The sequence below is a fragment of the Trichomycterus rosablanca genome, chromosome 15, assembly GCF_030014385.1.
Source record: "Trichomycterus rosablanca isolate fTriRos1 chromosome 15, fTriRos1.hap1, whole genome shotgun sequence".
In the NCBI taxonomy this organism is placed as follows: Eukaryota; Metazoa; Chordata; class Actinopteri; order Siluriformes; family Trichomycteridae; genus Trichomycterus; species Trichomycterus rosablanca.
The window spans coordinates 13125759-13152874 of NC_086002.1; the positions used below are offsets into that span (position 1 = coordinate 13125759).

Here is a 27116-nt window from a genome sequence, read left to right on the forward strand (position 1 = left end):
TGTTTGTGTCGTTTTATTTTTGTCGAGTTTGCTAAACCTCACTCTTGACTACACGTAGCTGCTGTTTTTTCAGTTACCCAGATTTCTCAGTTAGGGAATTAGCCTTGTTTAACTCTAACTGGAGTGATATGACTGCTCTTTACCTGCTAGTGAGTTGTATCACCATAGCAACATATTATTTTACGTGTAGCTGCTTGAAGCAGGTTAAGTGCATTTTAATCCAGGAGAGTCCAGCCTGTTAACCCATCCTTCAACATGATGGATCATTCTACAGTATAACAGCTGTTACAGTACTTGTACAAGCGTGTTATTATTGTTATACATACCTCGCTATTTCCATTCTTATGCTTATTATCATTATACACTGATCAGGCATAACATTAAAACCACCTCCTTGTTTCTGCACTCACTGTCCATTTTATCAGCTCCACTTACCATATAGAAGCACTTTGTAGTTCTACAATTACTGACTAGTCCATCAGTTTCTCTACATACCTTTTTAGCCTGCTTTTATCCTGTTCTTTAATGGTCAGGACCACCACAGAGTAGGTATTATTTGGGTGGTAGATCATTCTCAGTACTGCAGTGACCGTGACCTGGTGGTGGTGTGTTGTGCTGGTATAAGACACAGCAATGCTGATGGAGTTTACACACCTAACTGTCACTGCTTGACTGCTGGATATTTTTGGTTGGTGGAATATTCTCAAACAGCGCCCTGTAGGCAGCATCCTGTGACCACTGATGAAGGTTTTGAAGATGACCACCTCAATCAGCAGCAATAGATGAGCGATCGTCTCTGACTTTACATTTACAAGGTGGACCAACTAGGTAGGAGCGTCTAATAGAGTGGACAGTGAGTGGACACGGTATTTAAAAACTCCAGCAGCACTGCTGTCTGATCCAATCATACCAGCACCATCTCTGTCACTGCAGTGCTGAGAATGATCCACCACCTAAATAATACCTGCTCTGTGGTGGTCCTAAGCATTGAAGAACAGACTGAAAGCAGGCTAAAAAAAAGCATATGTAGAGAAACAGATGGACTACAGTCAGTAATTGTAGAACTACGAAGTGCTTTTATATGGTAAGTGGGGCTGATAATCATGTTATGGCTGATCAGTGTATACTGTCACAGTACTGTAAGTCGCTTTGGATAGAAATGTCTGCTTAATGCTGTAAGTGTATTTAATTTTACAAGCCTTACAAATACGAAAACAAAAAAGTGACTATGTTACACAAGATTCATTCAGTTTTAATGTCAAACACAGTCATGGACAATTTTGTGTCTCCAATTCACCTCACTTGCATGTCTTTGGACTGTAGGAGGAAACCAGAGCTCCCGGAGGAAACCCACACAGACACGGGGAGAACATACAAATTCCACAAAAAAAAGGACTCGGACCGCTCCAAATCAAACCCAGGACCTTTTTTATGTAAGGCAAGCCACTGTGCTGCCCATGTTCTGTTTTTTTATTTTATTTTGGCCCTCTCTGTGATTGAGTTGGACACCTCTGGCCTAGGTCATTCATTTAGTTTAAAGCTCCTATCATGCTGTAACCCATCATCTTTGTTTCTTCAATTGAGAGAAAAATTAAAATGCTTTTGTGTCCTTTATTGTGCTTTCATAAACATGCATGAGCTGCGTTTGTTTGTTCTTACACATTTACATACAGTAAGTAACTACTTTACCTGCCTATATAATGTGCAAATGGTTTCTAGGTGGCTTATTAAAAATCTGAAATTATAATATCTGTCATATTAATTAAGCCTGATTATGAAAGTGTAGATTGGCCAGATTAATAGTGCACTTATCAAGTAACCTAAATGTGCAGTTTTGCATTTCTTAATTGCATATAATTGCACAGCTGCCAGCTCAAGCATTTTATTATAGAATTATAACAGAGGAATGATAAACAGCCCTAAGCATGAGTCTGTTCTCTTTATGCCGGGTGTGATGCTGAGTAATACAGTTAATTCATTTTTAAATGAAAGTGAAAACAAATTGTTGAAAAAATTGTTTATAGTCATCTAACTGTTGCCAATTTGCCTATTGCTCTCCTCTGGTCTCCCACATACACACAGTTACTGGCTTTTTATATACACTGATCAGCAATAACATTAAAAACATCTCCTTGTTTCTACACTCACTGTCCATTTTATCAGCTCCACTTACCATATAGAAGCACTTTGTAGTTCTACAATTACTGACTGTAGTCCATCTGTTTCTCTGCATGCTTTGTTAGCCCCCTTTTTTGCTGTTCTTTAATGGTCAGGACTCTCTCAGGACCACTACAGAGCAGGTATTATTTAGGTGGTGGATGATTCTCAGCACTGCAGTGACACTGACATGGTGGTGTGTTAGTGTGTGTTGTGCTGGTATGAGTGGATCAGACACAGCAGCGCTGCTGGAGTTTTCAAATACCCTGTCCACTCACTGTCCACTCTATTAGACACTCCTACCTAGTTTGTCCACCTTGTAGATGTAAAGTCAGAGACGATCGCTCATCTATTGCTGCTGTTTGAGTTGGTCATCTTCTAGACCTTCATCAGTGGTCACAGGACGCTGCCCATGGAGCACTGTTGGCTGGATATTTTTGGTTGGTGGACTATTCTCAGTCCAGCAGAGACAGTGAGGTGTTTAAAAACTCCATCAGCATTGCTGTGTCTGATCCACTCATACCAGCACCATGTCAGTGTCACTGCAGTGCTGAGAATGACCCACCACCCAAATAATACCTGCTCTGTAGTGGTCCTGGGAGAGTCCTGACCATTGAAGAACAGCATGAAAGGGGGCTAACGAAGCCATACCATACCACTAGTGCATTTGCATCAACCAGACAGCAGAGGTCACAGTTGTACAGCAGCAATAAAAGCCTGTTCATCTTCCTTCCTCAGGCACAGCCAGATGTGCCAGTCTGGACACCCGGTCAGGTCAATAGCAACACATGGGTAATTGTTTGTATAAAGTTTTAAAATTAAACACCTCCTTTTCCCAAAATAATGCCAAAGAAAAAAACAATGCATAATAAATAACAAATGTAAGAGGTATTGCTATGTTTTTTAAGTTTAATGTCAGGGCCAGTAAGGCAGATCAATGTTATTTATTACAAAAAGTGTTTGGCTGTCTACCTATCTATCTATCAGTGTGTCTGTCTGCCCTATCTATCTATCTATCTATCTATCTATCTATCTATCTATCTATCTATCTATCTATCTATCTATCTATCTATCTATCTATCTATCTATCTATCTATCTAATGTCTGTCTGACTATCTATCTGTATGTGTCTGTCTGTTTCACATCATCATCACATTAAAATCTTCTTCCCCTTAAAGCTTCTGTGAGCATCCTAAAAGGTAAAAATCAGATGGTGCTAAATCCGGACTATAAGCTCTCTTTCAGTCTCTCAGACACGACCAATTACTACTCCTCCTACCCTCACGCTCACTGCTTTTAACCAAAATATAAAAGTGTGGAAACTTTTTGAACATCCCTCGTATATTGCATGTTGCTAGCCCACTACAGTGTTCGTATCCTCAAAAATGATTGGCTATATGTGATGGGGGATATCAGAGGCCTCACAATTGATTTCAGTGATTCCAGAGAAAGCACACCCGCAGTATGTGTGGTTATGTTTGGTACGATACAAGGTCCTGTTAATAAATCCTGATGGCTTGTCTATATCTTTGGCAGGTAGTCTGGAAGTTATTCATAAAAGCTTTTTCATGACCCTGCTCTGGATAAAGTAAAACGTGGTAAAATGTGAAAATAAAATAAAAATATTAAGAAGATTTCGTTCTGCATTTGGTGACTGTAAGTGCTCATTATGCTGAATATTTTTAAATACTCCTCTGTGTTTTCTGGTAGTTATTTGTGCAGATTAACACTACACATTTCCAGCTCTTACAGGTGCATTTAATGTACGTGTTCTGTGGTGGAGAATGATTAGGATGTTTTATTACTACCTCTTACAGCATTCACCACTGGATATATTGTACTTAATGGTATGTAAAAAGCTTTCATAAGCACAATTATGCAGGTGTACTGGGAGGGTATTTTGAGTCTTTCTAGGAAAAGGTGTCTATCAACAGGCATTCTTATTTCTACTTTATGCAATTCATTGTTCCAGGAAATGGAAGGTGTGTTTCATTTTTTTCCCCCAAACTAAAACCACACGACACTTCATATTTTATACTGAAACTTCACCTCTTAACATTCATTTACTAATTTATTCTTTATAACTACACTGTAGAGACTTGTGTGTGTGATTTGACGGTCTTCATATATTTGTCTTATTGCAGTGTTTGTTGCTACAGTTATTCATTATATTTCAAGTGGAGTAGTAGTTGTGTATGTTTTTGTATTTGTATATATGTATTTCTGTCTAATCTATCTATCTATCTATCTATCTATCTATCTATCTATCTATCTATCTATCTATCTATCTATCTATCTATCTATCTATCTATCTATCTATCTATCTGTCTAATCTGTCTCTGTCTGTCTGTCTGTCTGTCTGTCTGTCTGTCTGTCTGTCTGTCTGTCTGTCTATCTATCTATCTATCTATCTATCTATCTATCTATCTATCTATCTATCTATCTACACTATATTGCCAAAAGTATTCACTCACCCATCCAAATAATTGAATTCAGGTGTTCCAATCACTTCCATGGCCACAGGTGTATAAAACCAAGCACCTAAGCATGCAGACTGCTTCTACAAACATTTGTGAAAGGATGGGTCGCTCTCAAGAGCTCAGTGAATTCCAGCGTGGTACCGTGATAGTCGTGAAATTTCCTCGCTACTAAATGTTCCACAGTCAACTGTCAGTGTCTATCTATCCATCTATCTGTATGTCTATCAATTATTTCATGCTAAAGCTTGAACTGTAACTGTAAGACTCCACTTTAAAAAAGCTTTGACCTAACAAGTATACTTGTAGCGGAAATATATTATCATGGAGACCCCTAACAAAATCTATTCAGCTAAGAGTAACTCTAGTCTATACCTACAGAACAGCTTTGGTTGGCTAATAGCTATTTTTTAAACAGGAAGTCTGCACTCACACTGAATACTATTGTACTGGTGTGTGAAAGTAGAACACTAGCTCTGATAAGCACAGTTATGCAGGTGTTCGCTTGGAGGTTATTTAATCATGTGTGGTTTTGGAGTCAGTGTGTATCAATCAACAGCCTGCTATGAAAGCCTTTCTATGAAGATGGGTGTTTATCAGCAGGCGTTTTCTTCCTACTTTATATAATTCCTCTCTTTCCAGGAAATGGGATTGCGTGTTTACTTTTTGGCGGGTGGCCAGGATTTACCAAAGCGAAACTAAAAGTCCATGACACTTAACTAAAATAAAATGCTACAGTGTGAACTGATAGAGATAAAATTATATATTTAAAATATAAAAAATATAATTTAATATATAATATTAAATGGCATCAGTAGCTTTGTCACTATTATAATATATAAAATATATTTTAAAATATGTTAAAATATAGTGCATTGATATATAGTGAAAAGGATACAAATAATTAAATCAATTTTAAATTAATGCTGCAGATAAAAATATTTTTAAATGTTCTGGTGCAATTTTAACCTGGTTTTTTTTCATCATTTTTTAGGTATACCTTGTGGACAGTGGTAGCCTAGTGGGTAGAGCTTTGGGCTCTCAACCGGAAGATTGGCGGTGCAAATCCAGGCTCTGATATGCAGCCACTGTTGGGTCCTTGAGCAAGACCCTTAACCCTATCTGCTCCAGGGGCACCGTATGATGGCTGACCCTGCGCTCTGACCCCTTCCAAACAAGCTGGGATATGCAAAGAAAGAATTTCATTGTACTGTACATCTGTATATGTATATATGTATATAAATAAAGTATGTCTTCTTCTTCTTAAACAGGCTTTAAATCCATCGCCAGGCTTTGTCCACCCCCTTTCTTTTCCCAGACATAGTCAATCATGTCTGTGTGGACGCCAATAGTGGTGGAGTAGCATAATACACCACTAGCCACCTGAGAGCTCCTGGTTTTATCATAAAAATAACATTTTCATTGAGTAGATTTTACATTACCATAAATTTTACAGCATTTATGGTAAATGAGCAAGCTGTCTCCATTTGTCCATGTCCTAGGCCACTGACCGCACCTCACGCCACATAATTGCTCTGTCTTTCAAGTCTGCTCTGAAAGGTATTCTGCCAGGTCCTTCTGGGTCTCCTTCTGCCCCTTTTGCCACCTCAGGTATCCAATCTATTGCAACATGTGCTGGTCGCTCTCAGTGCATTCGGTTAACCCAGCACTATCTTCGACATGAGTGATGTCACAAAGATTCTCAGCATTGGCTCTTTATTGCATATGAGGTACTGTATCTTCATGTGATATGTAGTAAAGATCTCAGATAGCGCAGGTGAAAAACTTCTAATGTATGTGCCATTCTGGCAGACTCCACGTTTCAAATACGCATCTACAAGCGTATTTTAATTTGTTTGCTTATCAAATTGAGCGACCATATTGGTCCAAGTCTTAAAAAGACGGCTGCAGCTCCACCAGTTCTGACTTTCCCATCTGCTTCTGTATCACTATCTTCAGAAATGCAACCTCTAACGTATGTGACCTTATTCCTGGACAGGTAGTCCTGACAAATTTTACAATGTCATTACAATATAATAACAAGAAAGATATGAGAGTAGCCAGCAAGCACTTGAAAAACAAATTGCAGAAAAGTCTGAAAGAAACAATTACTGCAACAGTACTGTGGATGTACAGAGGACGAATGAAACAGGAATTTAGGTAAATATACTGGAGGATGTAAGAAAAAAATTGAATCTAATCAGCTGAGGAGATGAATTTGGCTGTTTTAACAAGTCAAAAACCTTCATAACCCCGAGATGAAGATGGAAGAGGACTGCAGATGGTGTGCCAAAAGGAACAAGTAATTGAACTACAATGCTGCAAAAAGCAAATAATCATTTTACCACATCCATTTGCCACAAAACACAGTTTTGTCAGAGTGTCAGTTATATAAAGAATAGAACAGAATCTTTATTGTCACTATAAACAGGTACAATAAAATTTTGTATGGCATCGCTCCAATAGCAGTAGTAGCAGCAGTAGAGAAAATAGTAGCAGTAAAAAATCACAAACAATTATTTACATATATCAATCAGCCATAACATTAAAATCACCTCCTTGTTTCTACACTCACTGTCCATTTTATCAACTCCACTTACCATATAGAAGCACTTTGTAGTTTTACACTTACTGACTGAACCATCTATTACTCTACATGCTTTACTTAGCCTGCTTTCACCCTGTTCTTCAATGGTCAGGACCCCCACAGGACCACTACAGAGCAGGTATTATTTAGGTGGTGGATCATTCTCAGCACTGCAGTGACAATGACATGGTGGTGGTGTTATGAGTGGATCAGACACAGCAGCGCTGCTGCTGGAGTTTTTAAATACCATGTCCACTCACTGTCCACTCTATTAGACACTCCTACCTAGTTGGTCAACCTTGTGGATGTAAAGTCAGAGATGATCGGTCATCTATTGCTGCTGTTTGAGTTTGTCACAGGACACTGCCCACAGGGCGCTGGGTCCCAATATTAATTATTAGGGTCAGCGCCCCCAATCCCATCCGTATTTTGAACCATGACAGAATAGAATGTTAATGTTTTTAGGGCAGTTGTAGGCCTAGTGGTTAAGGTACTGGATTAGTAATCGAAAGGTCGCTGGTTCAAGACTCACCACTGCTAGATCGTCACAGTACTGTAAGTCGCTTTGGATAAAAGTGTCTGCTAAATCCAGAAAATGTAAAATGTATTGGTGGTGTCTTAACACTGATCTGTATTGAGCAGTATTGAGAATAAGTGTTTAACCCTGATTTTGCTTTGTGTTTTTTAACAATATTAGGATCTGTATACTATTGGGACAGTTGTAGCCTAGTGGGTAGAGCTTTGGGTTATCAACCGGAAGATTGGTGGTTCAAATCCAGGCTCTGCTATGCAGCCACTGTTGGGTCCTTGAGCAAGGCCCTTAACCAGGGGCGCCGTACGATGGCTGACCCTGCGCTCTGACCCCAGCTTCCAAACAAGCTGGGATATGCGAAGAAATAATTTAATTGTACTGTACACCTGTATATGTATATATGACAAATAAAGGATATCTCTATCTCTCTGATCTCTCTATGCTTGGTCTTAAGTTGTCCAGTATGAGACACGTCCTGAATGATCAGACACTGAATATTATTATTATGAGGTATGAATGGAATGTATAGGCTTTCATGCTTGTTTCTGACGTGGTTCAGAACGCTGTTATCTCTGAATGAGTGTAGTAGCCTACAAGGCCATGTGATGGGTGGCGGGCGCGTTTTGGATCTGAGAGGCGGTGCTTGTACGGGTGACGTTGGGCCGTTTTTTTTTTTTCAACCTTTAGTCAAGTGATTTGGGAGAAGTTGACTTGATGCCGGGCTTTCTGCGACCGGAACCGAGTCTTGTTTTACCTGATTATTATCTGGTGATCTGTTGGAATTTGGGGGGTCCCGTCTGTACATCTGTAGCGCGTTTGTGACTGTGCGTGTTTGCGTGTTTTTTGTTTGTTTGTTTGTTTTTGTGATCATGAACAAATTGTACGTGGGAAACCTGAGTCCCTCGGTAACGGTGGACGATCTGAAACGGTTGTTCGGTGAGTGCCAGCTACCCGTGTCTGACCGGACTGTGCTGCTCAAGTCCGGCTATGCTTTTGTGGATTTTCCTGATCAGAAGTGGGCCATCAAAGCTATTGAAACGCTTTCAGGTAAGCTTTTTTAATCCAGGTACAAACTGTTTAATAGAATGCCTTAATTATAAGTAGTGCTCGCATGCCTAAATAGCATATTTCTTACGATTTGGTGTGTTTTTGGTCGGTCAGTGATTATAAATACGCATGCTGATGGAGCAATGTGGGATGCTTATGAAGACATGCACGCCCGCAAACAAGCCTCACCTTATCTACTGCGCGTTGTTTAAATATCACGTAACCCTGCTTATATAACCCACACGGTGTCCCAAAATTGAAGGCAAACTTTTAGACCTTGCTACGATTTGCGTACAGACCTAAAGATCGGATCTGTGCGACAGCCGCATGCACTCCGCGCCTCGCTCCAAATGCGCTCGTCAAATTTTCGCTGATTTTTTGTCCCGAATTTTCTGCAAGCACCCTGCAGATCGGAACACTGCACGCACGCTTCGGACTGGTAGCCCCATCGCCCAGGTAGGTATCTACGAGGTGGCCTGGCTGTAGATGATCTACAAGAGACGCAAAGCCGAGAAATCCGGACTGTGCGGCTCATGATGGGCGGCGAGGGCGAGTGTCAAAGTGAGCGCAGTCCGTGCTGTGTATTGTAGGCCCTTCTACAACGTGAACCTTGTGCACCTCTGCACTTTTACACTTCTGAGTGATTAAACAACAAGTCCTGGGTATCAGTCAGTCCACACCAGCTCTAAACCCCACGCTTGATTGTTTTATAGAGATAAAGTGAACTTGACTGGTAGATCTTTGCGACTTGTGGTGTGTTAGTACGTGTTTGTCTATGGGACGGAGAACAGGCTACATATAGGCTACGACGTGTTGGGTATAAACACGCACAATGTGCTTGTTTTTGTTATTCCTTTTCCATCCTAATTTTCATCTGTTTACTTAATTTAGTGTCTTTTTCTACTGACAAACGTAAAACACCTTGATGGACGAAATGTGAAGCATTAAGGTGCTGTTATAACTGCTATATTACTGTTATAAGACCATGCAAGTCTGATTAAACATTTTATTCATACACATAAATATATTAACATAGTGCACACATTGTAGTCAAGGACACACTATTTGTATGTATTATTAGACAGAAAAGGTGTGATCCTTCTTCTTTGGATAATCATGTGTTTATAATCCATTATCAACGTCAACAAAACAGAATCCCAGCATGTCAAAATGTTGCACACTGATTAAACCTAAAGCTTATTTCTAGATGTTATTCTAGATATTCTAGATATTTCTAGATTTAAGACATAAAACAGTTGACAAATAAAATAAAAAATAAGGAAATATTAAAACTAAATAAATTAATTAATTCCTTAATGTTCTGAAGTGTAGAGATTTAAAACAAATCAAATTAACAATATTTCAAATAGAAATAAAAAAACAATCTTACGAGCACTAAAAAACATCTAAGTATTTTTCTTACACCCTACATCTCATGCTTCGACTTCTACCATAGGTCGACCCCTGTTATGTTTGGGCCTGCTTTCTAATGGGAGGAGCACAGGCTACAGAAAGGCTAAGTATAGGCTATATGTAGGCTAACAGGCAGTGGTTATATACACATACTGTGCTCTGCTCTTGTGTTGGTAATATACAAATATAAAACAGCTTGTTTAATATGAAGATATTTTTATGTTATTTATGTTCATATTTAATTTAATTTTATATATTTCTATCAAGGAATTAAAAACTATTTTTGTACTATTTATACTTTATAAAGCAAGTGTAATAATTTTATGGAAAATGTAATTCATACAAAACAATGCCTAATGGGAGGAACACAGGCTACAGAAAGGCTACGTATAGGCTACATGTAGGCTAACAGGCAATGGCTATAAACACATACTGTGCTCTGCTCTTGTGTTGGTATCCCAGTGTTCTTTTCAATGACTTTTGTTGTCTTTTCTCAATAACAAATATAAAACATCTACATATTTTTATGTTATTTATATTCCTATTATATTTTATATATTTCTTTCAAGGAATTACAAAAATTGTAGCCCATTAGATACATTATTCATACATATTATATATGTGCTAAACAAAACAATATCATGTAATATATATATATAATATAATAATATATATTTGTATTTATATATTTAGGATTCATAATTAGTGTTTACAAAACCCAAATAACCAGCTAGGTTAATATTTTTATAAAGCAAGTGTAATAATTTTATGGAAAATGTAATTCATACAAAACAATGCCTAATGGGAGGAGCACAGGCTACAGAAAGGCTACGGATAGGCTACATGTAGGCTAACAGGCAGTGGTTATAAACACATACTGTGCTCTGCTCTTGTGTTGGTATCCCAGTGTTCTTTTCATTGACTTTTGTTGTGTCTTTTCTCAATAACAAATATGGGACAACAAGATAGTTTTATGTTATTTATATTCATATTTTATTTTATATATTTGTATCAAGGAATTACATTTTTTTTTAGCTTATTAGATATTCAATTTATACATATGTACTAATCAAAATATAATGAAATTGTGTTCTTTCAGGTATTTATATTATATATATTTATATATTTGTATTTATATATATAAAAACTATATATATATATAGGATTCATAATTAGTGTTTACAAAACCCAAATAACCAGCTAGGTAAAATGTTTATAAAGCAAGTGTAATAAATTTATGGAAAATGTAATTCATACAAAACTACTTATATAGTTCAACATTTATAAAACCATAAGAAGACTAGAATTTAGTGTTGTATACATTTTGAACACCCTTGTCAATTTCTATGTTTTGTTGTTGTTGAGTAAATATAAGTAAAAGCCTCGTCTAAAGAAAACAATCGCCTGCACAATAATTATTTTATCGTGTAATTGTTGTTTATTGGCTTTATATTATTGTTTAGTAATGTGCATAATGTGCTGTGAGCATGGGTTATATATAACATTTATTATTTAGCTTTTTAAAATATTTTATATATTGAAAATATATATATATTTATTAATATTATGTTCAATCTAGTATTAGATTAACAATTAACAATTGTGCATTAACATTTGTGGAAAGCGCTTACCTTTATTTTCTCTGTACAAATAAAATAACATTATATTTGTGTCCTGAAAAATGTAATGACTGTACATAAATAAAAATCACAAAACAAACAAACAAAAAATGAAATATAAGAATAAAGTTAAGTACCTTATAAAAACAAATAATAAAAATAATTTTCTTTTTTTTAGGTATCTGTATGTATTTAAAATTAAAATCCGTGCCCCCAAAAAGCTGAAAATATACAAACCTCAATATGGTATATTTTAGCTTATTTCTGGTTAGCTTGTGTCTCTAATTTCTAAAGTATAAGCTACAGAAATACACATGCAGATAAATCTAAATAAAAAGTTTATGAAATGAAATGCTTATAGTTGTAGAGATTACAGAGCATTAGAAATAGGAACAACATCCCTAAACATTAAACACCACTGTGAGTAAATAAAATGTTTAAACACTTATATCTATAAGTGTTTAAACATTTTATTTACATTTTATTTATTGACTTGTTTAGTACTTAAACATAGTTTTGTGTTATTATTGTTAGTTTTCATGGCCTTCCTTTCTAATTTAGCTGCTTATTTAATGTAAGGCTTTAATTTGTTATTTATGAATCAATAAAAGTCATATATACATATACACTGAATTGAAACAATTGAAACCAAACCAGAGAGTACTGTACACTACTGAGTGTGATGTTTATTCTTTTAATTTAATCAATATATCTACTGTATGCAGTTTATTTTGAGAAAAAATATAATTCTTTAAAATACCGTTTACTGGATGTTGAGGTCGAATTTTGGCTCTAGGGGGTTACAAGGTTGGTGGCGCAGTGGCACAACTGGGAACTGGTAGAGATGATCTAGCTTCTGGTCTGGGTATCCTGTGGGTTTCCTTTAGATAATCCTGTTTTCCTTTTACATCGCAAAACATGTGATTTGTCTACCCTTAGCCAGGTAGATGTCAATGCTTTTCAGGTGGTAGTGGACACACTGTGTTAATGACCTGAGCTGTAAATGAAAGGACTGAGTATTTACAGGATGAATTACAGAAGTGGATTGTGTTTTTTTCCTGCAACCACAGTATCATAAGAAGCACAGAACTTAACAAGGGATCCTGTGGAGGAGTATCTATAACGTGACTAGCAGGAGGAATGTAAACAAGCCAACCCATCTCTGTGTTTTTTAAATCCTGTAGTGCACCATAACACGTTTAAAACAGAGCTACAGGAAATCGCTGAATCATTTCCCTTTATAAATCAGTATGAGGAATATTGGTTAGCTGATTAGCTTTTTAGTAGTACCAGCCAAAAATTATAAACTGAAGGGGCTTTTCTGGAGCCAAACATGGTTGCTCTGGCATGGCATCGCTGAAAATATGGATGATAAATATAGGTTAGTGGGTCAAAGGAATGAACTCAACACAACTCGATGAGGACATCTAGTTTTACCTAAGCTATAAATCACAGTAAATGTTATTATTAAAATGAACCCACAGTTCTTTTTTAATGTAGTTCTGTTTAGAAACTAGGAGGTGTATTTGAAGAAAAATTATTTCTTAGTTTGGCCTTTTTTTTTTAAAGACAACTGCACTGAGGACAGACAAAATATTTGCATGTTTTATTTATGTCGGCTACATTTTCAAATGAAGTAACTTACATTATTTCTATAACACTTTATATTAGCAGCCTAATTTAATGCATTTGCTGGACATGGATAAAATCCTACAGGTAGACATGTAATAAAATAAAATAATGGTCAGTAAAGTAAATGATGAGCTGTGTTTTGTTCCAAATGTATGAAGTAAAGAACATGATGATTTTCATTTCAGAAACAAAAATGTTTTTTATGTATTATAATTTATTTAGAATTTACGGTTCATACCCACAAAGCCTAAAAACAACTTAATTAGGTGATACATAACAAAGAGAATAAAACAAAGAAATAAAAAACACATAAATCAGTTATTTAAAATGTATAGAGATTTAAAACAGCAAACAAAGAAAAAAACTCTTCAGCATTGTTAAATACTACAAAAAAATTAGAGGAATAAATGAAAAAAAAAAAAAAAACAATTACACAACATACAGGGAAAAAAATCATTCAGGATTATCAAATAGTAAAATAAAATAAAGTAATAATGGCCTAAAAAAATGTAAATTAATATGTTAATAAAAAAAAAACAATTACACAACATATAATAAAACATTCAGAATTATTAAATAGTAAAATAAAATAAATAAGTAATTGGGAAAAATGTAAATTAATATGTTAATAATAAAAAAAAACAATTACACAACATAATAAAAACATTCAGGATTGTTAAATTGTAAAATAAAATAAATAAGTAACAGGGAAAAAAAATCTAAATTAATATGTTTATAAATAAAAAAAACAATTACTATTAAACAACTCTAAATGTTTTATTATATGTTGTGTAAAAGAAAATAAAGGAATAGTGCCCTAAGAAATTTAAATTAATATGTGAATAAAACAAAAAAACAATTACACACCATACAAAAAAACCCCATTCAAGATTGTTAAATAATGAAATTAAATTAAGGAATAATGCTCCAAAACATTGAAATTAATATGTTAATAAATATAAAAAATAACACAATAACGCAACATACAATTAAACATTCAGGATTGTTAAATAGTCAAATAAAATAAGGGAATAATGGGGAAAATTTTAAAAATCTAAATTAGTATGTTAATAAATAAAATAAAGGAATAATGGGGAAAACAATCTAAATTAATATGTTAAGAAATAAAAAAACTGTTACACAACATGCAATAAAACATTCAGGATTGTTAAATAGCAAAATAAAATAAGGGAATAATGGGGAAAATTGTAAAAATTTTAATTTATATATTAATAAATAAAAAAACAATTACACAACATACAGAAAAAAACATTCAGAATTGTTAAATACATAAATAATACAAGGCTCAGCTTTATTCAATTTATTTTCAGCTACTTAAATAAAGTTGGTTTAATTCAAACAAGGTTTTTTTTTTCCAGAAACTAGCCACGTCTGTGAAGTTTTTCTTTAAAAAGGCTCATTCTGGCATTTTTTAAAACTTAACACGTCAGTTTATTTAAGCTAGACATCACGACAGACTTTAAGTCTGTACATACAGGTATTCATAAGCAAAAGAAAACTAAATACATAACACGATCTGAAGGATAAATGATATAAAAGCGAGTGCAGTTCAGTCTAGACATATTTATCAAATCAAGGACACAAGATTTCCCTCTATCACACAGGAAGTCTAATTTCCTTTTTTTGTAAGTTAATTTATTCATTCATTTTTAACAGCTGTTCTATACCTGTCAGGGTTGTTGAGTCAAGCATGACCTAAAATGTTGCACTCAGCCAGTCCACCTTCTGCATGTGTTGGAAGAAGAACTTAAAAAGAAAAAGGTGCCACAGTGGTGCAACTGGTAATGCTGGTGCAGCACAGCACATGCCTCAGGGCACTGTCTATAAAGAACTGGTTTTTTTTTTCTTTGTGTTTTTTTATATACGTATACATAAAACCAGTGCCCACAAAACCCACAAGCTAAATTATTCTTATATTAATGTTTAGTTTATTTTTAGCAGACCCATAACTTATAATTGTGTTGTGTACGTGAAGTTCCACTGAGAACTAGGCAGGCAATAGAAGTAAAATAAGATTGTGTTGTTGTTATTATTACTGCTGTTTGGAGCTTTTCTTATTCTTCTTCTTATTATTATTATTATTTTGGTGCTTTTCAAATTCTGAAGAAAGCTTTAATATAAGTGGCAATACTGCAAAGCAAGGCAGGTAAATTCACTGTAAACTATAGCACATTTACTGTAAATATAGTCTAGTTAGAAGTGATTTTTACAAGCATGGATAAAATCATACAGAAGTGATATGTTAATAAAAACATCAAATAATGGACGTAACAGAACAATGAATATAAGAAAATACTAATACTAATAAAAGGAGGTCATACACATTATAGAAAAACAGGAGTTATTCTCTCATATATTTACACTTTTACTACAGCATTTTACACATTTAGTTTAGGTTTAGACATAACCATAATCAATGGGATGTTTCTAAAATTCACATAAAAACATCTCGTCTTGAGAGTACACCATGGGCATCATTTTTCTATCACATTCAACCAGTGTTAAACTAGCTGTGACTGTTCTGGACAATCTGTCTTGCCTCTGAATATCGTAGTCCAATCAGCGTCGAGTTGTGTTCTGTACAGTACCCCCCCCGAACTGTAGGCACTGCAATACAATCTGTATGGGTTCCGGGAGGGCTAGCACTTACGTGCTTGTGTCACACGTAACCTGGTGTAGCGATAATTGAAGCAGCTAGCGATCTTGTCAACATGACTACCATTACCTCAGGATCTGCTGCACCTAAAATAAAATGCTATCTGATGAAGACTGAATTAAATTGTTCATGTGAAGGCTTTACTTCATTTTATGATTAATGGTAAAGCTGGTCTCTCTCCATGTTCAAAGTTATTTGTGAGGGCAAACTGACAGATGACTTGAGATGTTGATTATTTAAGCTTAATTTACCCATTGAATGGGTCACCTTGGCCATCATTGCAACAATTACAATTATTAGAATAAGATTATAGAATGGAGAATGATAAGGAGCGATAAAGAAAGCCGTGAACGCAGAGTCACATGACCTAGGTGGCATAACCTGTATTAGAGTGAATGTGCATTAAAATGTCAATCATTGTGCAGAATCATTTTCCTTGTACAAGATATGTAAACATTTTCACTTAAAATTCCCCATGTGATGACATTTAACCAGAGGTGTCCAGAGGTTTCTTAGTAATTGCTTTTTAAATGGAAATGTAATAGAAATGCATTTTAAAATCTCTGAAACTCTAATGTACAGGGTTGTAATACTAAAAAAGTAAAAAGTGTCAGCCACACATTGTGTAACCTGCTTGTGTTTTGCTTAACAGAGAGGATTCAAAGATTCCTGTGTGTATGTGGGATGTTGTATGAATTTCTATATATAGAATTTCCTGTATTAGGGTTGTCCATGATTAACTGGTTTAACTGTAACTGCCAAACAATTCATTGTTCAAGTAATGCTGTAGGCAAAAAATGTTCATTTCATTTTATTTTCATCAACCGTTTTATTCTAGTCAGGTTTCACCGGGAAACACTGGGCGCAGGTCAGTAATACCCTGGACAATGGCACCAATCCATTACAGATTTTCAACCACCGTGTCTGTGTGGGTTTCCTCCCACAGTCCAAAGACATGCAGTTAATTGGAGATACAAAATTGCCCTAGGTGTGAATGTAGGTGATGGACTGGTGACCTGTCTGGCATATTTCGTACCTTTCTCCCTCTGAAATGTAGCCACCACGACCCTAAATCAAATAAAACTGTGATAAAACACACACACACATATATATATATATATATATATATATATATATATATCTTCTTGTTCCTCAGCCTTTTGTCCCGTTTTTCGGTTACGGGGTCGGCATTTCCGGCTTCTTCCCTTTTTAGGGGTCGCCGGCGGGATTTGGCACAGTTTTTACGCCGGATGCCCTTCCTATTTATCCAGGCTTGGGACTGGCACTACAATGCACTGGTCAGTGCATCCCAGCGGCTAGGTAACTATGGGACAATTCAGTGTCTCCAATTAGCCTAGTGGCATGTTTTTGGACTGTGGGAGGAAACCGGAGCACCCGGAGGAAACCCACGCAGACACGGGGAGAACATGCAAACTCCGCACAGAAAGGACCTGGACCACCCCACCCGGGGATCGAACCCAGGACCTTTTCGCTGTGAGGCGACAGTGCTACCCACTTAGCCACCGTGCTGCCTATATATATATATATATATATATATATATATATATATATATATAGATTTTCAACCACCGTGAAAATCTATCATATACAGTGTATCACAAAAGTGAGTACACCCCTCACATTTCTGCAGATATTTAAGTATATCTTTTCATGGGACAACACTGACAAAATGACACTTTGACACAATGAAAAGTAGTCTGTGTGCAGCTTATATAACAGTGTAAATTTATTCTTCCCTCAAAATAACTCAATATACAGCCATTAATGTCTAAACCACCGGCAACAAAAGTGAGTACACCCCTTAGTGAAAGTTCCTGAAGTGTCAATATTTTGTGTGGCCACCATTATTTCCCAGAACTGCCTTAACTCTCCTGGGCATGGAGTTTACCAGAGCTTCACAGGTTGCCACTGGAATGCTTTTCCACTCCTCCATGACGACATCACGGAGCTGGCGGATATTCGAGACTTTGCGCTCCTCCACCTTCCGCTTGAGGATGCCCCAAAGATGTTCTATTGGGTTTAGGTCTGGAGACATGCTTGGCCAGTCCATCACCTTTACCCTCAGCCTCTTCAATAAAGCAGTGGTCGTCTTAGAGGTGTGTTTGGGGTCATTATCATGCTGGAACACTGCCATGGGACCCAGTTTCCAGAGGGAGGGGATCATGCTCTGCTTCAGTATTTCACAGTACATATTGGAGTTCATGTGTCCCTCAATGAAATGTAACTCCCCAACACCTGCTGCACTCATGCAGCCCCAGACCATGGCATTCCCACCACCATGCTTGACTGTAGGCATGACACACTTATCTTTGTACTCCTCACCTGATTGCCGCCACACATGCTTGAGACCATCTGAACCAAACAAATTAATCTTGGTCTCATCAGACCATAGGACATGGTTCCAGTAATCCATGTCCTTTGTTGACATGTCTTCAGCAAACTGTTTGTGGGCTTTCTTGTGTAGAGACTTCAGAAGAGGCTTCCTTCTGGGGTGACAGCCATGCAGACCAATTTGATGTAGTGTGCAGCGTATGGTCTGAGCACTGACAGGCTGACCCCGCACCTTTTCAATCTCTGCAGCAATGCTGACAGCACTCCTGCGCCTATCTTTCAAAGACAGCAGTTGGATGTGACGCTGAGCACGTGCACTCAGCTTCTTTGGACGACCAACGCGAGGTCTGTTCTGAGTGGACCCTGCTCTTTTAAAACGCTGGATGATCTTGGCCACTGTGCTGCAGCTCAGTTTCAGGGTGTTGGCAATCTTATTGTAGCCTTGGCTATCTTCATGTAGCGCAACAATTCGTCTTTTAAGATCCTCAGAGAGTTCTTTGCCATTAGGTGCCATGTTGGAACTTTCAGTGACCAGTATGAGAGAGTGTGAGAGCTGTACTACTAAATTGAACACACCTGCTCCCTATGCACACCTGAGACCTAGTAACACTAACAAATCACATGACATTTTGGAGGGAAAATGACAAGCAGTGCTCAATTTGGACATTTAGGGGTGTAGTCTCTTAGGGGTGTACTCACTTTTGTTGCCGGTGGTTTAGACATTAATGGCTGTATATTGAGTTATTTTGAGGGAAGAATAAATTTACACTGTTATATAAGCTGCACACAGACTACTTTTCATTGTGTCAAAGTGTCATTTTGTCAGTGTTGTCCCATGAAAAGATATACTTAAATATCTGCAGAAATGTGAGGGGTGTACTCACTTTTGTGATACACTGTATATATATATATATATATAATTTTATATATAATATAATATATTATATTATTATATATTATATATTTTTTTATCAACCGTTTTATTGTAGTCAGGGTTGCTGTAGGTCTGGTTTCACCAGGAAACACTGGGTGCAAGTCAGTAATACCCTGGACAGGGCACCAATCCATCACAGACCTTCAACCACCCCCATCCGACATAGTCAATCATGTCTGCATAGATGCCCGGCTGACTTATAACTCCACTCATAGACCGCTGCGCCACCCGTGCATCCTTAGTTAAAATTTTTTATTAATTTCCAGCAGCTAGGGGTAAATTTCAATTGAAAGCTCAGCTTCAGTCTGTACAGAGCAAGTGCGCCAATTTCAAATGCACCGTCAGTGCACAGTGCCAGCCCTGTGTACAGCCAGGTTTAGAGATTGTAAGCACGGTGGCTCGGTGGGTAGCACTGTCGCCTCACTACAAGAAGGTCCTGGGTTGGATTACCAGGTCTATTCTTTGTGTTTGCATGTTCTACCCTTGTCTGTGTGGGTTTCCTTTGGGTCAGCAGTCCCCAACCTTTTTTGCACCACTGACAGGTTTCATATAAGATATAATTTCACGGACCGACTGGGGACAGGAGGGTTTAAAATAGAATAACTATAGAATGGAAAATCAGTGTGAATCCTGAGCTTTTTTTACTGCAACGAGACGCTGCTTCCACCTAGTGGTGATTGGGGACAATAACATCAGAAGAGTATTGGAAATGTAATTGCTCTTGTAACAACATCTAATTATTTATTTTTTTCTGTGTGGCCCGTTAATAAATTACCCAGTGGCCCAGTAGTTGGGACCACTGCTTTAGGTGTTTCGGTTTCCTCCCACAGTCCAAAGACATGCAGTCAGGTTATTTGAAGATACTAAAGTCCCCCTTGAAATGAGTGTGTGTGTGTGTGAATGTGTGTATGTAAGTTTGCCCTGTGATGGACTGGCAACCTGCCTGGGGTATCTCCAGCCTTTTGCCCAGTGAATTGGACCCACTGTGACCCTAAACAGGATAAACCAGTGGTGGTAAAACAGACAATAAATGAATGAAATTGAAAGACTTAATGATGACACATTAAAATCAGAATAAACAGGAGCTGTTTTGCACCACTAAGAAATCTGACTGCATGTTAAACTCTGCACATTTGGATGATGTGGATATTTTGCATCGTGCTAAATAAATAAATACATAATAAATAAAAAAATAATAATAAATAATAAAAAATAGCCGCTCAGCTGGTGCAGCGGTAAAAACACATGCCGAAACCAGAGCTGGGATCTCGAATAGCCTGCCGGCTAAGGCTGAGAGGTCACATGAACAATGATTGGTCTGTTGTTCAGATATGGGCGGGACTAAGCCGCATAGGGTCTCTCACTCTCTCATGACTGGTGCAATTACGACCTCTGCTGGCTTATCGATGGCGCCTGCACAGAGGTGAGAAAAGAGTGCTCTCAGGGTGTGTCTCTCCGTACACAACACTGAGCTGCACCACACACGTCAAAGTGCAGGTGATGAGATGCATACGGCATGCTGCCCACGTGTTGGAGGGGGCGTGGGTTAGCTTTGTTCTCCTCAATCAGAGCGGGGATTGGCATTGGTGGAGAGGAAGCATGATGCAATCGGGCAATTGTACGCGCTAAAAAGGGAGAAAAAGGGAGAAAAATGCATTTAAAAAAATCCTAAACAGGTTAAACTCTGCACATTTGGATCTGTGTGTAACTTTTTTTTTATTTATGAAAATGATGTGGATATTTTGCATTGTGCTAAATAAATAAATAAATAATAAAAAAAAATTCTAATAAATAATAATAATAAAAAAATTAATAAAGGTAGAACTCTGCTTATCATCTTATATCAACACAAATAATGTCAACAAGAGCTGTAACATACCGACCAAATCTTTATTATTTAATTAGCATGTTTAGTTAGCACTTATAACGAACTGTTTACTACTGATTCCGTATTAAAACTATTTTCTGAATACTAAACTAGTTCTATTTGTCTTTGATACTTTAAGCTTGTTGATCGGTCATTGGTTTAAAGCAATTGACAAAATTTGCATCCGTATTATGTGTATAATTGAACACATACAACTAACATATCTGGAAAAAACACATGCATAAACACATTAAACTCATATTAAAACATTTTGTACTTACAATAATAATGATTACCTGATTTGATCAGGCTTTACCGATTAAAGCCTGGTTAGTACTATAATTAGTACTTGATGACAGGGTATAACAGCTCTTAATAACACTTCCTGTTGAAGCAGACTGTATGACGCTTTATTTACCAGGTTGTGGCGCTTGGGGGTACACAATGTTCACTACTGATTTTGAAGTGGATGATAATGCTCAAAAATGACTTCTGCTTTACCTGATTATTTTCTTTTTTGGAGGGAATTAAAGTTTGAAAGCCATGTGTTCTTTAAATGTGCAATAATTATATTATTACAATTATTTATATAAGCACAATTTCAAAACAAGTCCGGGGGAGACAAAGCAAAAACAATTAATACCGACCAGCCTCAAACTGTAAAATCACCCAGGCCTAAGTGGCTTCCAGTTAATATCCAGTAGCCTTGTGCTGTACTGGTGTGTTAAATTTCCTCTGTGGAAGGTTATATTGTAATAAACCAGCTTCAGCTCATTCAGAATTTGCAGCCAGAGTACATCCTCGAACTTACTAAAGGTCCTGGACCATCAGCTTGACAGGTTACCATTATCTTCCAGTATCAAATACAAAATTATCCTGCTTACTTTCGAACCCCTAAGTGTCCTCACCCCTATCTACCTCAGTGAGCTTCTTCATCCTTACAGTCTGTCCGTTATGTCAGATCGTCTGGTTCTTAACTTCTGGCTGTCCCTCGTACTAGACTCGTGTCTGTGGGGCAGCAGGTCCTTCAGTTCCACTGTCCCCAACCTATAGAAACTCTCTCGCACGACTGGGAACTCTTTCCTCTTTACTGCTCATTATTCTTCCTCTTCCATGTCTTGGAAGACTGTCGAATGGAAGGTTGAAGATTTGAATCCCAGCTCTGCCATGTTGCCACTGTTGGGCCCTTAACCCTCTTGGCTCTAAGGGGGCCTACGGTATCTGAACAAGCTGGGAGTTTTATTGTACTGTACATGTGTAGGCGGCACAGTGGGTAGCACTGTCCTGGTAATTAAATGCATATATTCAAGCTGCTCTGTAATGGAGTGACCCCTTATGTAGAGTATATTCCAGCCTTGTGCCACTGTGACCCTGATCAGGAGAATGATGTCAGTTAAAATTAATGAATAAATGAATAAACATTTAAAAAGCTTGGTTAAATAAGGGAGTTAATAAATGTGTAATAGTGTATGGTGTTAGGCCGCTCAGGTGGCACAGCGGTAAAAACACACGCTGGAACCAGAGCTGTGACCTCAAATACATCGTATTGAGTCTCAGCTCTGCCTGCCGGCCTGCCTGAGCAACCACATGAACAACTATTGGCCTGTTGTTCATACAGGGGTGGGGCATTAAGCCGGATAGGGTCTTTCTCATAACTGATAACTACGACCTCAGCTGGCTGGTTGATGGCGCCTTCACAGAGGGAAAAAGAGTGCTGTCAGGGTGTGTCTCTCCGTACACAGTGCTGATCCGCAGCTGATCTCATCTAGTGTAGGTGAAAAGATGCATACGGCTGCTGCCCACGTGTCGAAGGAGGCGTGGGTTAGCGTCGTTCTTCTCAAATCAGAGCCGGGGTCAGCATTAGTGGAGAGGAAGCATGACGCAATCAGGCAATTGGAGTCTGGAGGAAAAGGGGAGAAAATGCATAAACAACAACAAAAAAATGCCCTGTAATAAACTCTCACCCTGTCTGGTGTGATCCAGCCTCGTACCCAGTGTCTCTGGGTGGTCCAGTTACACTGTGACCCCAACCAGAATGAAGCTGGTAGGTTAATTAATAAAGAAATAGACAAACATTTAAAACGCTCATGTGAATGAGTGTGTATGGTGCACTGTAATAAACTATCACCCAGGGTCAAAGAGTATTCCAGGCTCATGCCCAGTGTTTCTGGGCAGTGCCCATCCCTGTATGACTCTGACCAGCTGGAAGTGTGGTGTAAAATGGATTGAAAATCTTTTTGTGTACCCTGATGATAGTATTTTAGTAGAGAATTTCCTTTTTTTCTCTGGGGGAATGGTGTAGGAACAATTGAAGTGCGGGTAGAGGGCATTTCACAGTTTGGCAGTCTGTATTAATATGTATATGGGATGGGACATCTTGGCATGTTTTTAATTTTTTATATTTTGTTTATGCATTTTCGCACCCTTTTAGCGCGTCCAAATTCCCGATTGCGTCATGCTTCCTCTCCACCAATGCCGATCCCCACTAATAATAGTGATATAATAATGATACGATCCCCACTCTGATTGAGGAGAATGAAGCTAACCCACGCCCCCTCCGACACATAGGCAGCAGCCGTATGCATTTTGTCACCCACACTTTGACGAGTGCAATGCGGATCAGCACTGTGTATGGAGAGACAAACCCTGGCCGACTGGGTGCCTGCACAGACATGATTGGCTGTGTCTGTGAGTCCTGTGAATAAGCTATGTAATGCTGGAAATAAAATATGTGTATAGATATATTTTTATATATATCTTTAATATACGTTTTGTTAATTGTAATGTTGATTTTGAAGTGTAATGGGCTGGAAAGTTGACCACATGACTTAATGTGAGTCTTGTTAACAATAATAATAACAATAACAATAATAATAATAATAATAATAACAACAACAACAAAACAACAACAATAATAATAATAATAACAACAACAACAAAACAACAACAATAATAATAATAATAATAACAATAATGATACGATCCCCACTCTGATTGAGGAGAACGAAGCTAACCCACGCCCCCTCCGACACGTAGGCACTAGCCGTATGCATTTTGTCACCCACACTTTTGAAGAGTGCAATGCGGATCAGCACTGTGTACGGAGAGACACACCCTGACAGCACTCTTTTCCCGTCTCTGTGCAGGTGCCATCAATCAGCCAGCAGAGGTCGCAGTTGGCTATCCGGCTTAATATCTCACCCCTATCTGAACAAGAGGCCAATCGTTGTTCATGTGTCTGCTCAGCCCAGCCGGCAGGCAGAGCTGAGACTCGATACGATGTATTCGAGATCCCAGCTCTGGTGTTTTGTAATTCTGGTTATTCCTTTATTTCTAATATATTAAAAAGTAAGGTACTGAACATGAAATTGAAAGGTTGCTGGGTTACTTCCAAGCTGCACTGTTTCTCCCCTGAGCAAGATCCTTAATGCAAAATAGCTTCAATTGTATTCAGTCACAATTGTCACGTTGGACTAAATCATCTGCTAAATGCTGTAAATGTAAATGACATTGACATTATGAGCAAATTTCTTTATTGTTTCTTTGTTTAGGCAAAGCTGAATTGCATGGAAAAGTGATTGAGGTGGACTACTCGGTTCCCAAAAAACTAAGGTAAATACTTGGTGTTTTCTTGGTCTTCCTGTTTGCATTGTGTGCATGCACGAGTAGGCCTGCTTGTTCTTGTTTGTGTCCAAGAAGCTGCCATTATGTAACAGGAAAATGTTGTTTACGAACATGTGTTTTTTTTTCTGCTAGCGTAGAAGAGCAGCGCTAGCAGAATCGCTTACATTCATAACCGACTAGATTAAAGCGCTTGTATGGCCCGTAACCACGGCGACATTGTTTATGGCGTACAAATCAGACAGGATCGGTGGTGCTGCTTGATGACAGGGGTTTAACAGCTCTTAGTTACACTTCCTGTGAAAGCAGACCGTGCGGCGCTTCATTCACCAGGTTGTGCCACTATACGGTACACGATGTACACAACTCACGTCTGAGAGTTGAAAGAGACTGGCACTTCACCGGGCCGGAAGTGGAACGGCCTACACTTTTACGCTTGAGTGTAAAAGTTTGCAAACCCCTTAAATAAAGGTTTAAACCACATGCTTTCTAAACAGACTGGATTTAAGAGTAGTAGAAATGTGTTTATAGGATTTTACTGTGCAGTCTAGTTCTAGAAAGCACCTAAAAGTCCTCCAACAGGGACACGTGTAACACACACTTGAACACACCAGTGCTGTCTATATTGAGATTACCATTCAGTATTTTTGAACTATCAGGTGTTTTTGAGTCAACCAAAACCTTCCATCATCCAATCTGATGTCATAGCCTTTTCTAAACATGCTTTTCCACCCACAACGTTACACAGTTTCTCTACACAGAAAAAATTCAGTGCTCAGTTAGGACCAACACAGGTAGTTTCTGCCATATCTATTCCTATTCATTATGGAGTTTTTTTTAAATATTCCCTTGGAATATTTTTGTGTACCCTAATGTATTATTGTAGTAGTGAATTTTATTTCCCCTTTCCTCTGGGGAATGGGGTGGGCACCGTTGGGAAGAGGGTGCTGGTAGAGAGGATTTTACACTTTGGCAATCTGTATTAATATGCATATGTATACAATTTTCTTTCTTCACATTGTTTTACTCCTTTTGTCCTGTAACATGTTATGCAAAAACCTCAATAAATACTGTAGAATGTTTAAAATCTTCCATCCTGATTCTTTCTGTTATAATGTGATGGGAGAAAGGGATTTTATTGGGAAATAGTACCTGTGATATATGGTTTAAGTGAAGCATGATGTATGTGAAGCTCACTGTGTTGTTTTTAATGGTAATTATTCCTTTATTTCTTATATATTCTTATAAGTAAAATACTGAACGTAAAATCAAAAGGTTGCTGGTTTAAGCACCCCCACCACCACCACCACCACCACCAAGCTGCACTAAATTGTTTGAATTTCAAATTGAAGTTGCTTTGGAATCGTCTGCTATTTAAAAAAATACATTTAAGAAAACAGATAAAAATGAATAAATGGTAAATCAATACTTTTATTTTAGGGTATGCAACAATTTTCTGGGAGCTTTAAGTAACACCAGTGGTGCATACCCCAGTTATACAGAACCATGGTTTAAAAAAAGCTTATGATTAAAATAACATTTATTTACTGATACTGAAATTAATGTAGAATAAAAAGACACTCATGAATTAAAATCTCTGCTCTGTTATTGGCTGGCTGGGTGCCTGCACAGACATGATTGGCTGTGTCTGTGAGTTTTAAGTTCTGTATAAGTTATGTAATGCTGGAAATAAAATGATATATTACTATACGTTTTGTTAATTGTGTGTTGATTTTGAAGTGTAATGGGCTGGAAAGTTGACCACATGGCTTTAATGTGAGTCTTATTAACAACAATAATAATCATAATAATAATAATAACAATAATAATAATCATAATAATAATAATAACAGTAATGATAATAGTAATAATTATATAAACAACAACAATAATAATAATAACAATAATGATAATAATAATAATTACAATAACAATAATAATAACAATGATAATAGTAATAATTATATAAACAACAACAATAATAATAATAACAACAATAATAATAACAATGATAATAGTAATAATTATATAAACAACAACAACAATAATAATAATTACAAAAATAATAATAACAACAATAATAATAATAATTACAACAACAATAATAACAATATAATAATAATAATAATAATAATAACAATAATGATAAAAATAATAACAACAACAATAATAATAATAATAACAACAATAATAAAAATATA

At 37.1% G+C, this 27116-nt stretch overlaps 1 protein-coding gene across 1 annotated transcript in view; it reads left to right on the plus strand.

The window, feature by feature from the left end:
• The first annotated feature begins 8476 nt into the window (after nt 1–8476).
• The window catches only part of igf2bp2b (insulin-like growth factor 2 mRNA binding protein 2b), a 92876-nt gene continuing 74236 nt past the window's right edge, over nt 8477–27116 (plus strand). Inside the window, exons 1-2 of the mRNA XM_063009423.1 lie at nt 8477–8800; nt 24846–24906. Of these exons, the coding sequence (XP_062865493.1) occupies nt 8623–8800; nt 24846–24906 (239 nt within the window). The 5' untranslated portion in view covers nt 8477–8622. The remainder of the gene's footprint in view (nt 8801–24845; nt 24907–27116) is intronic.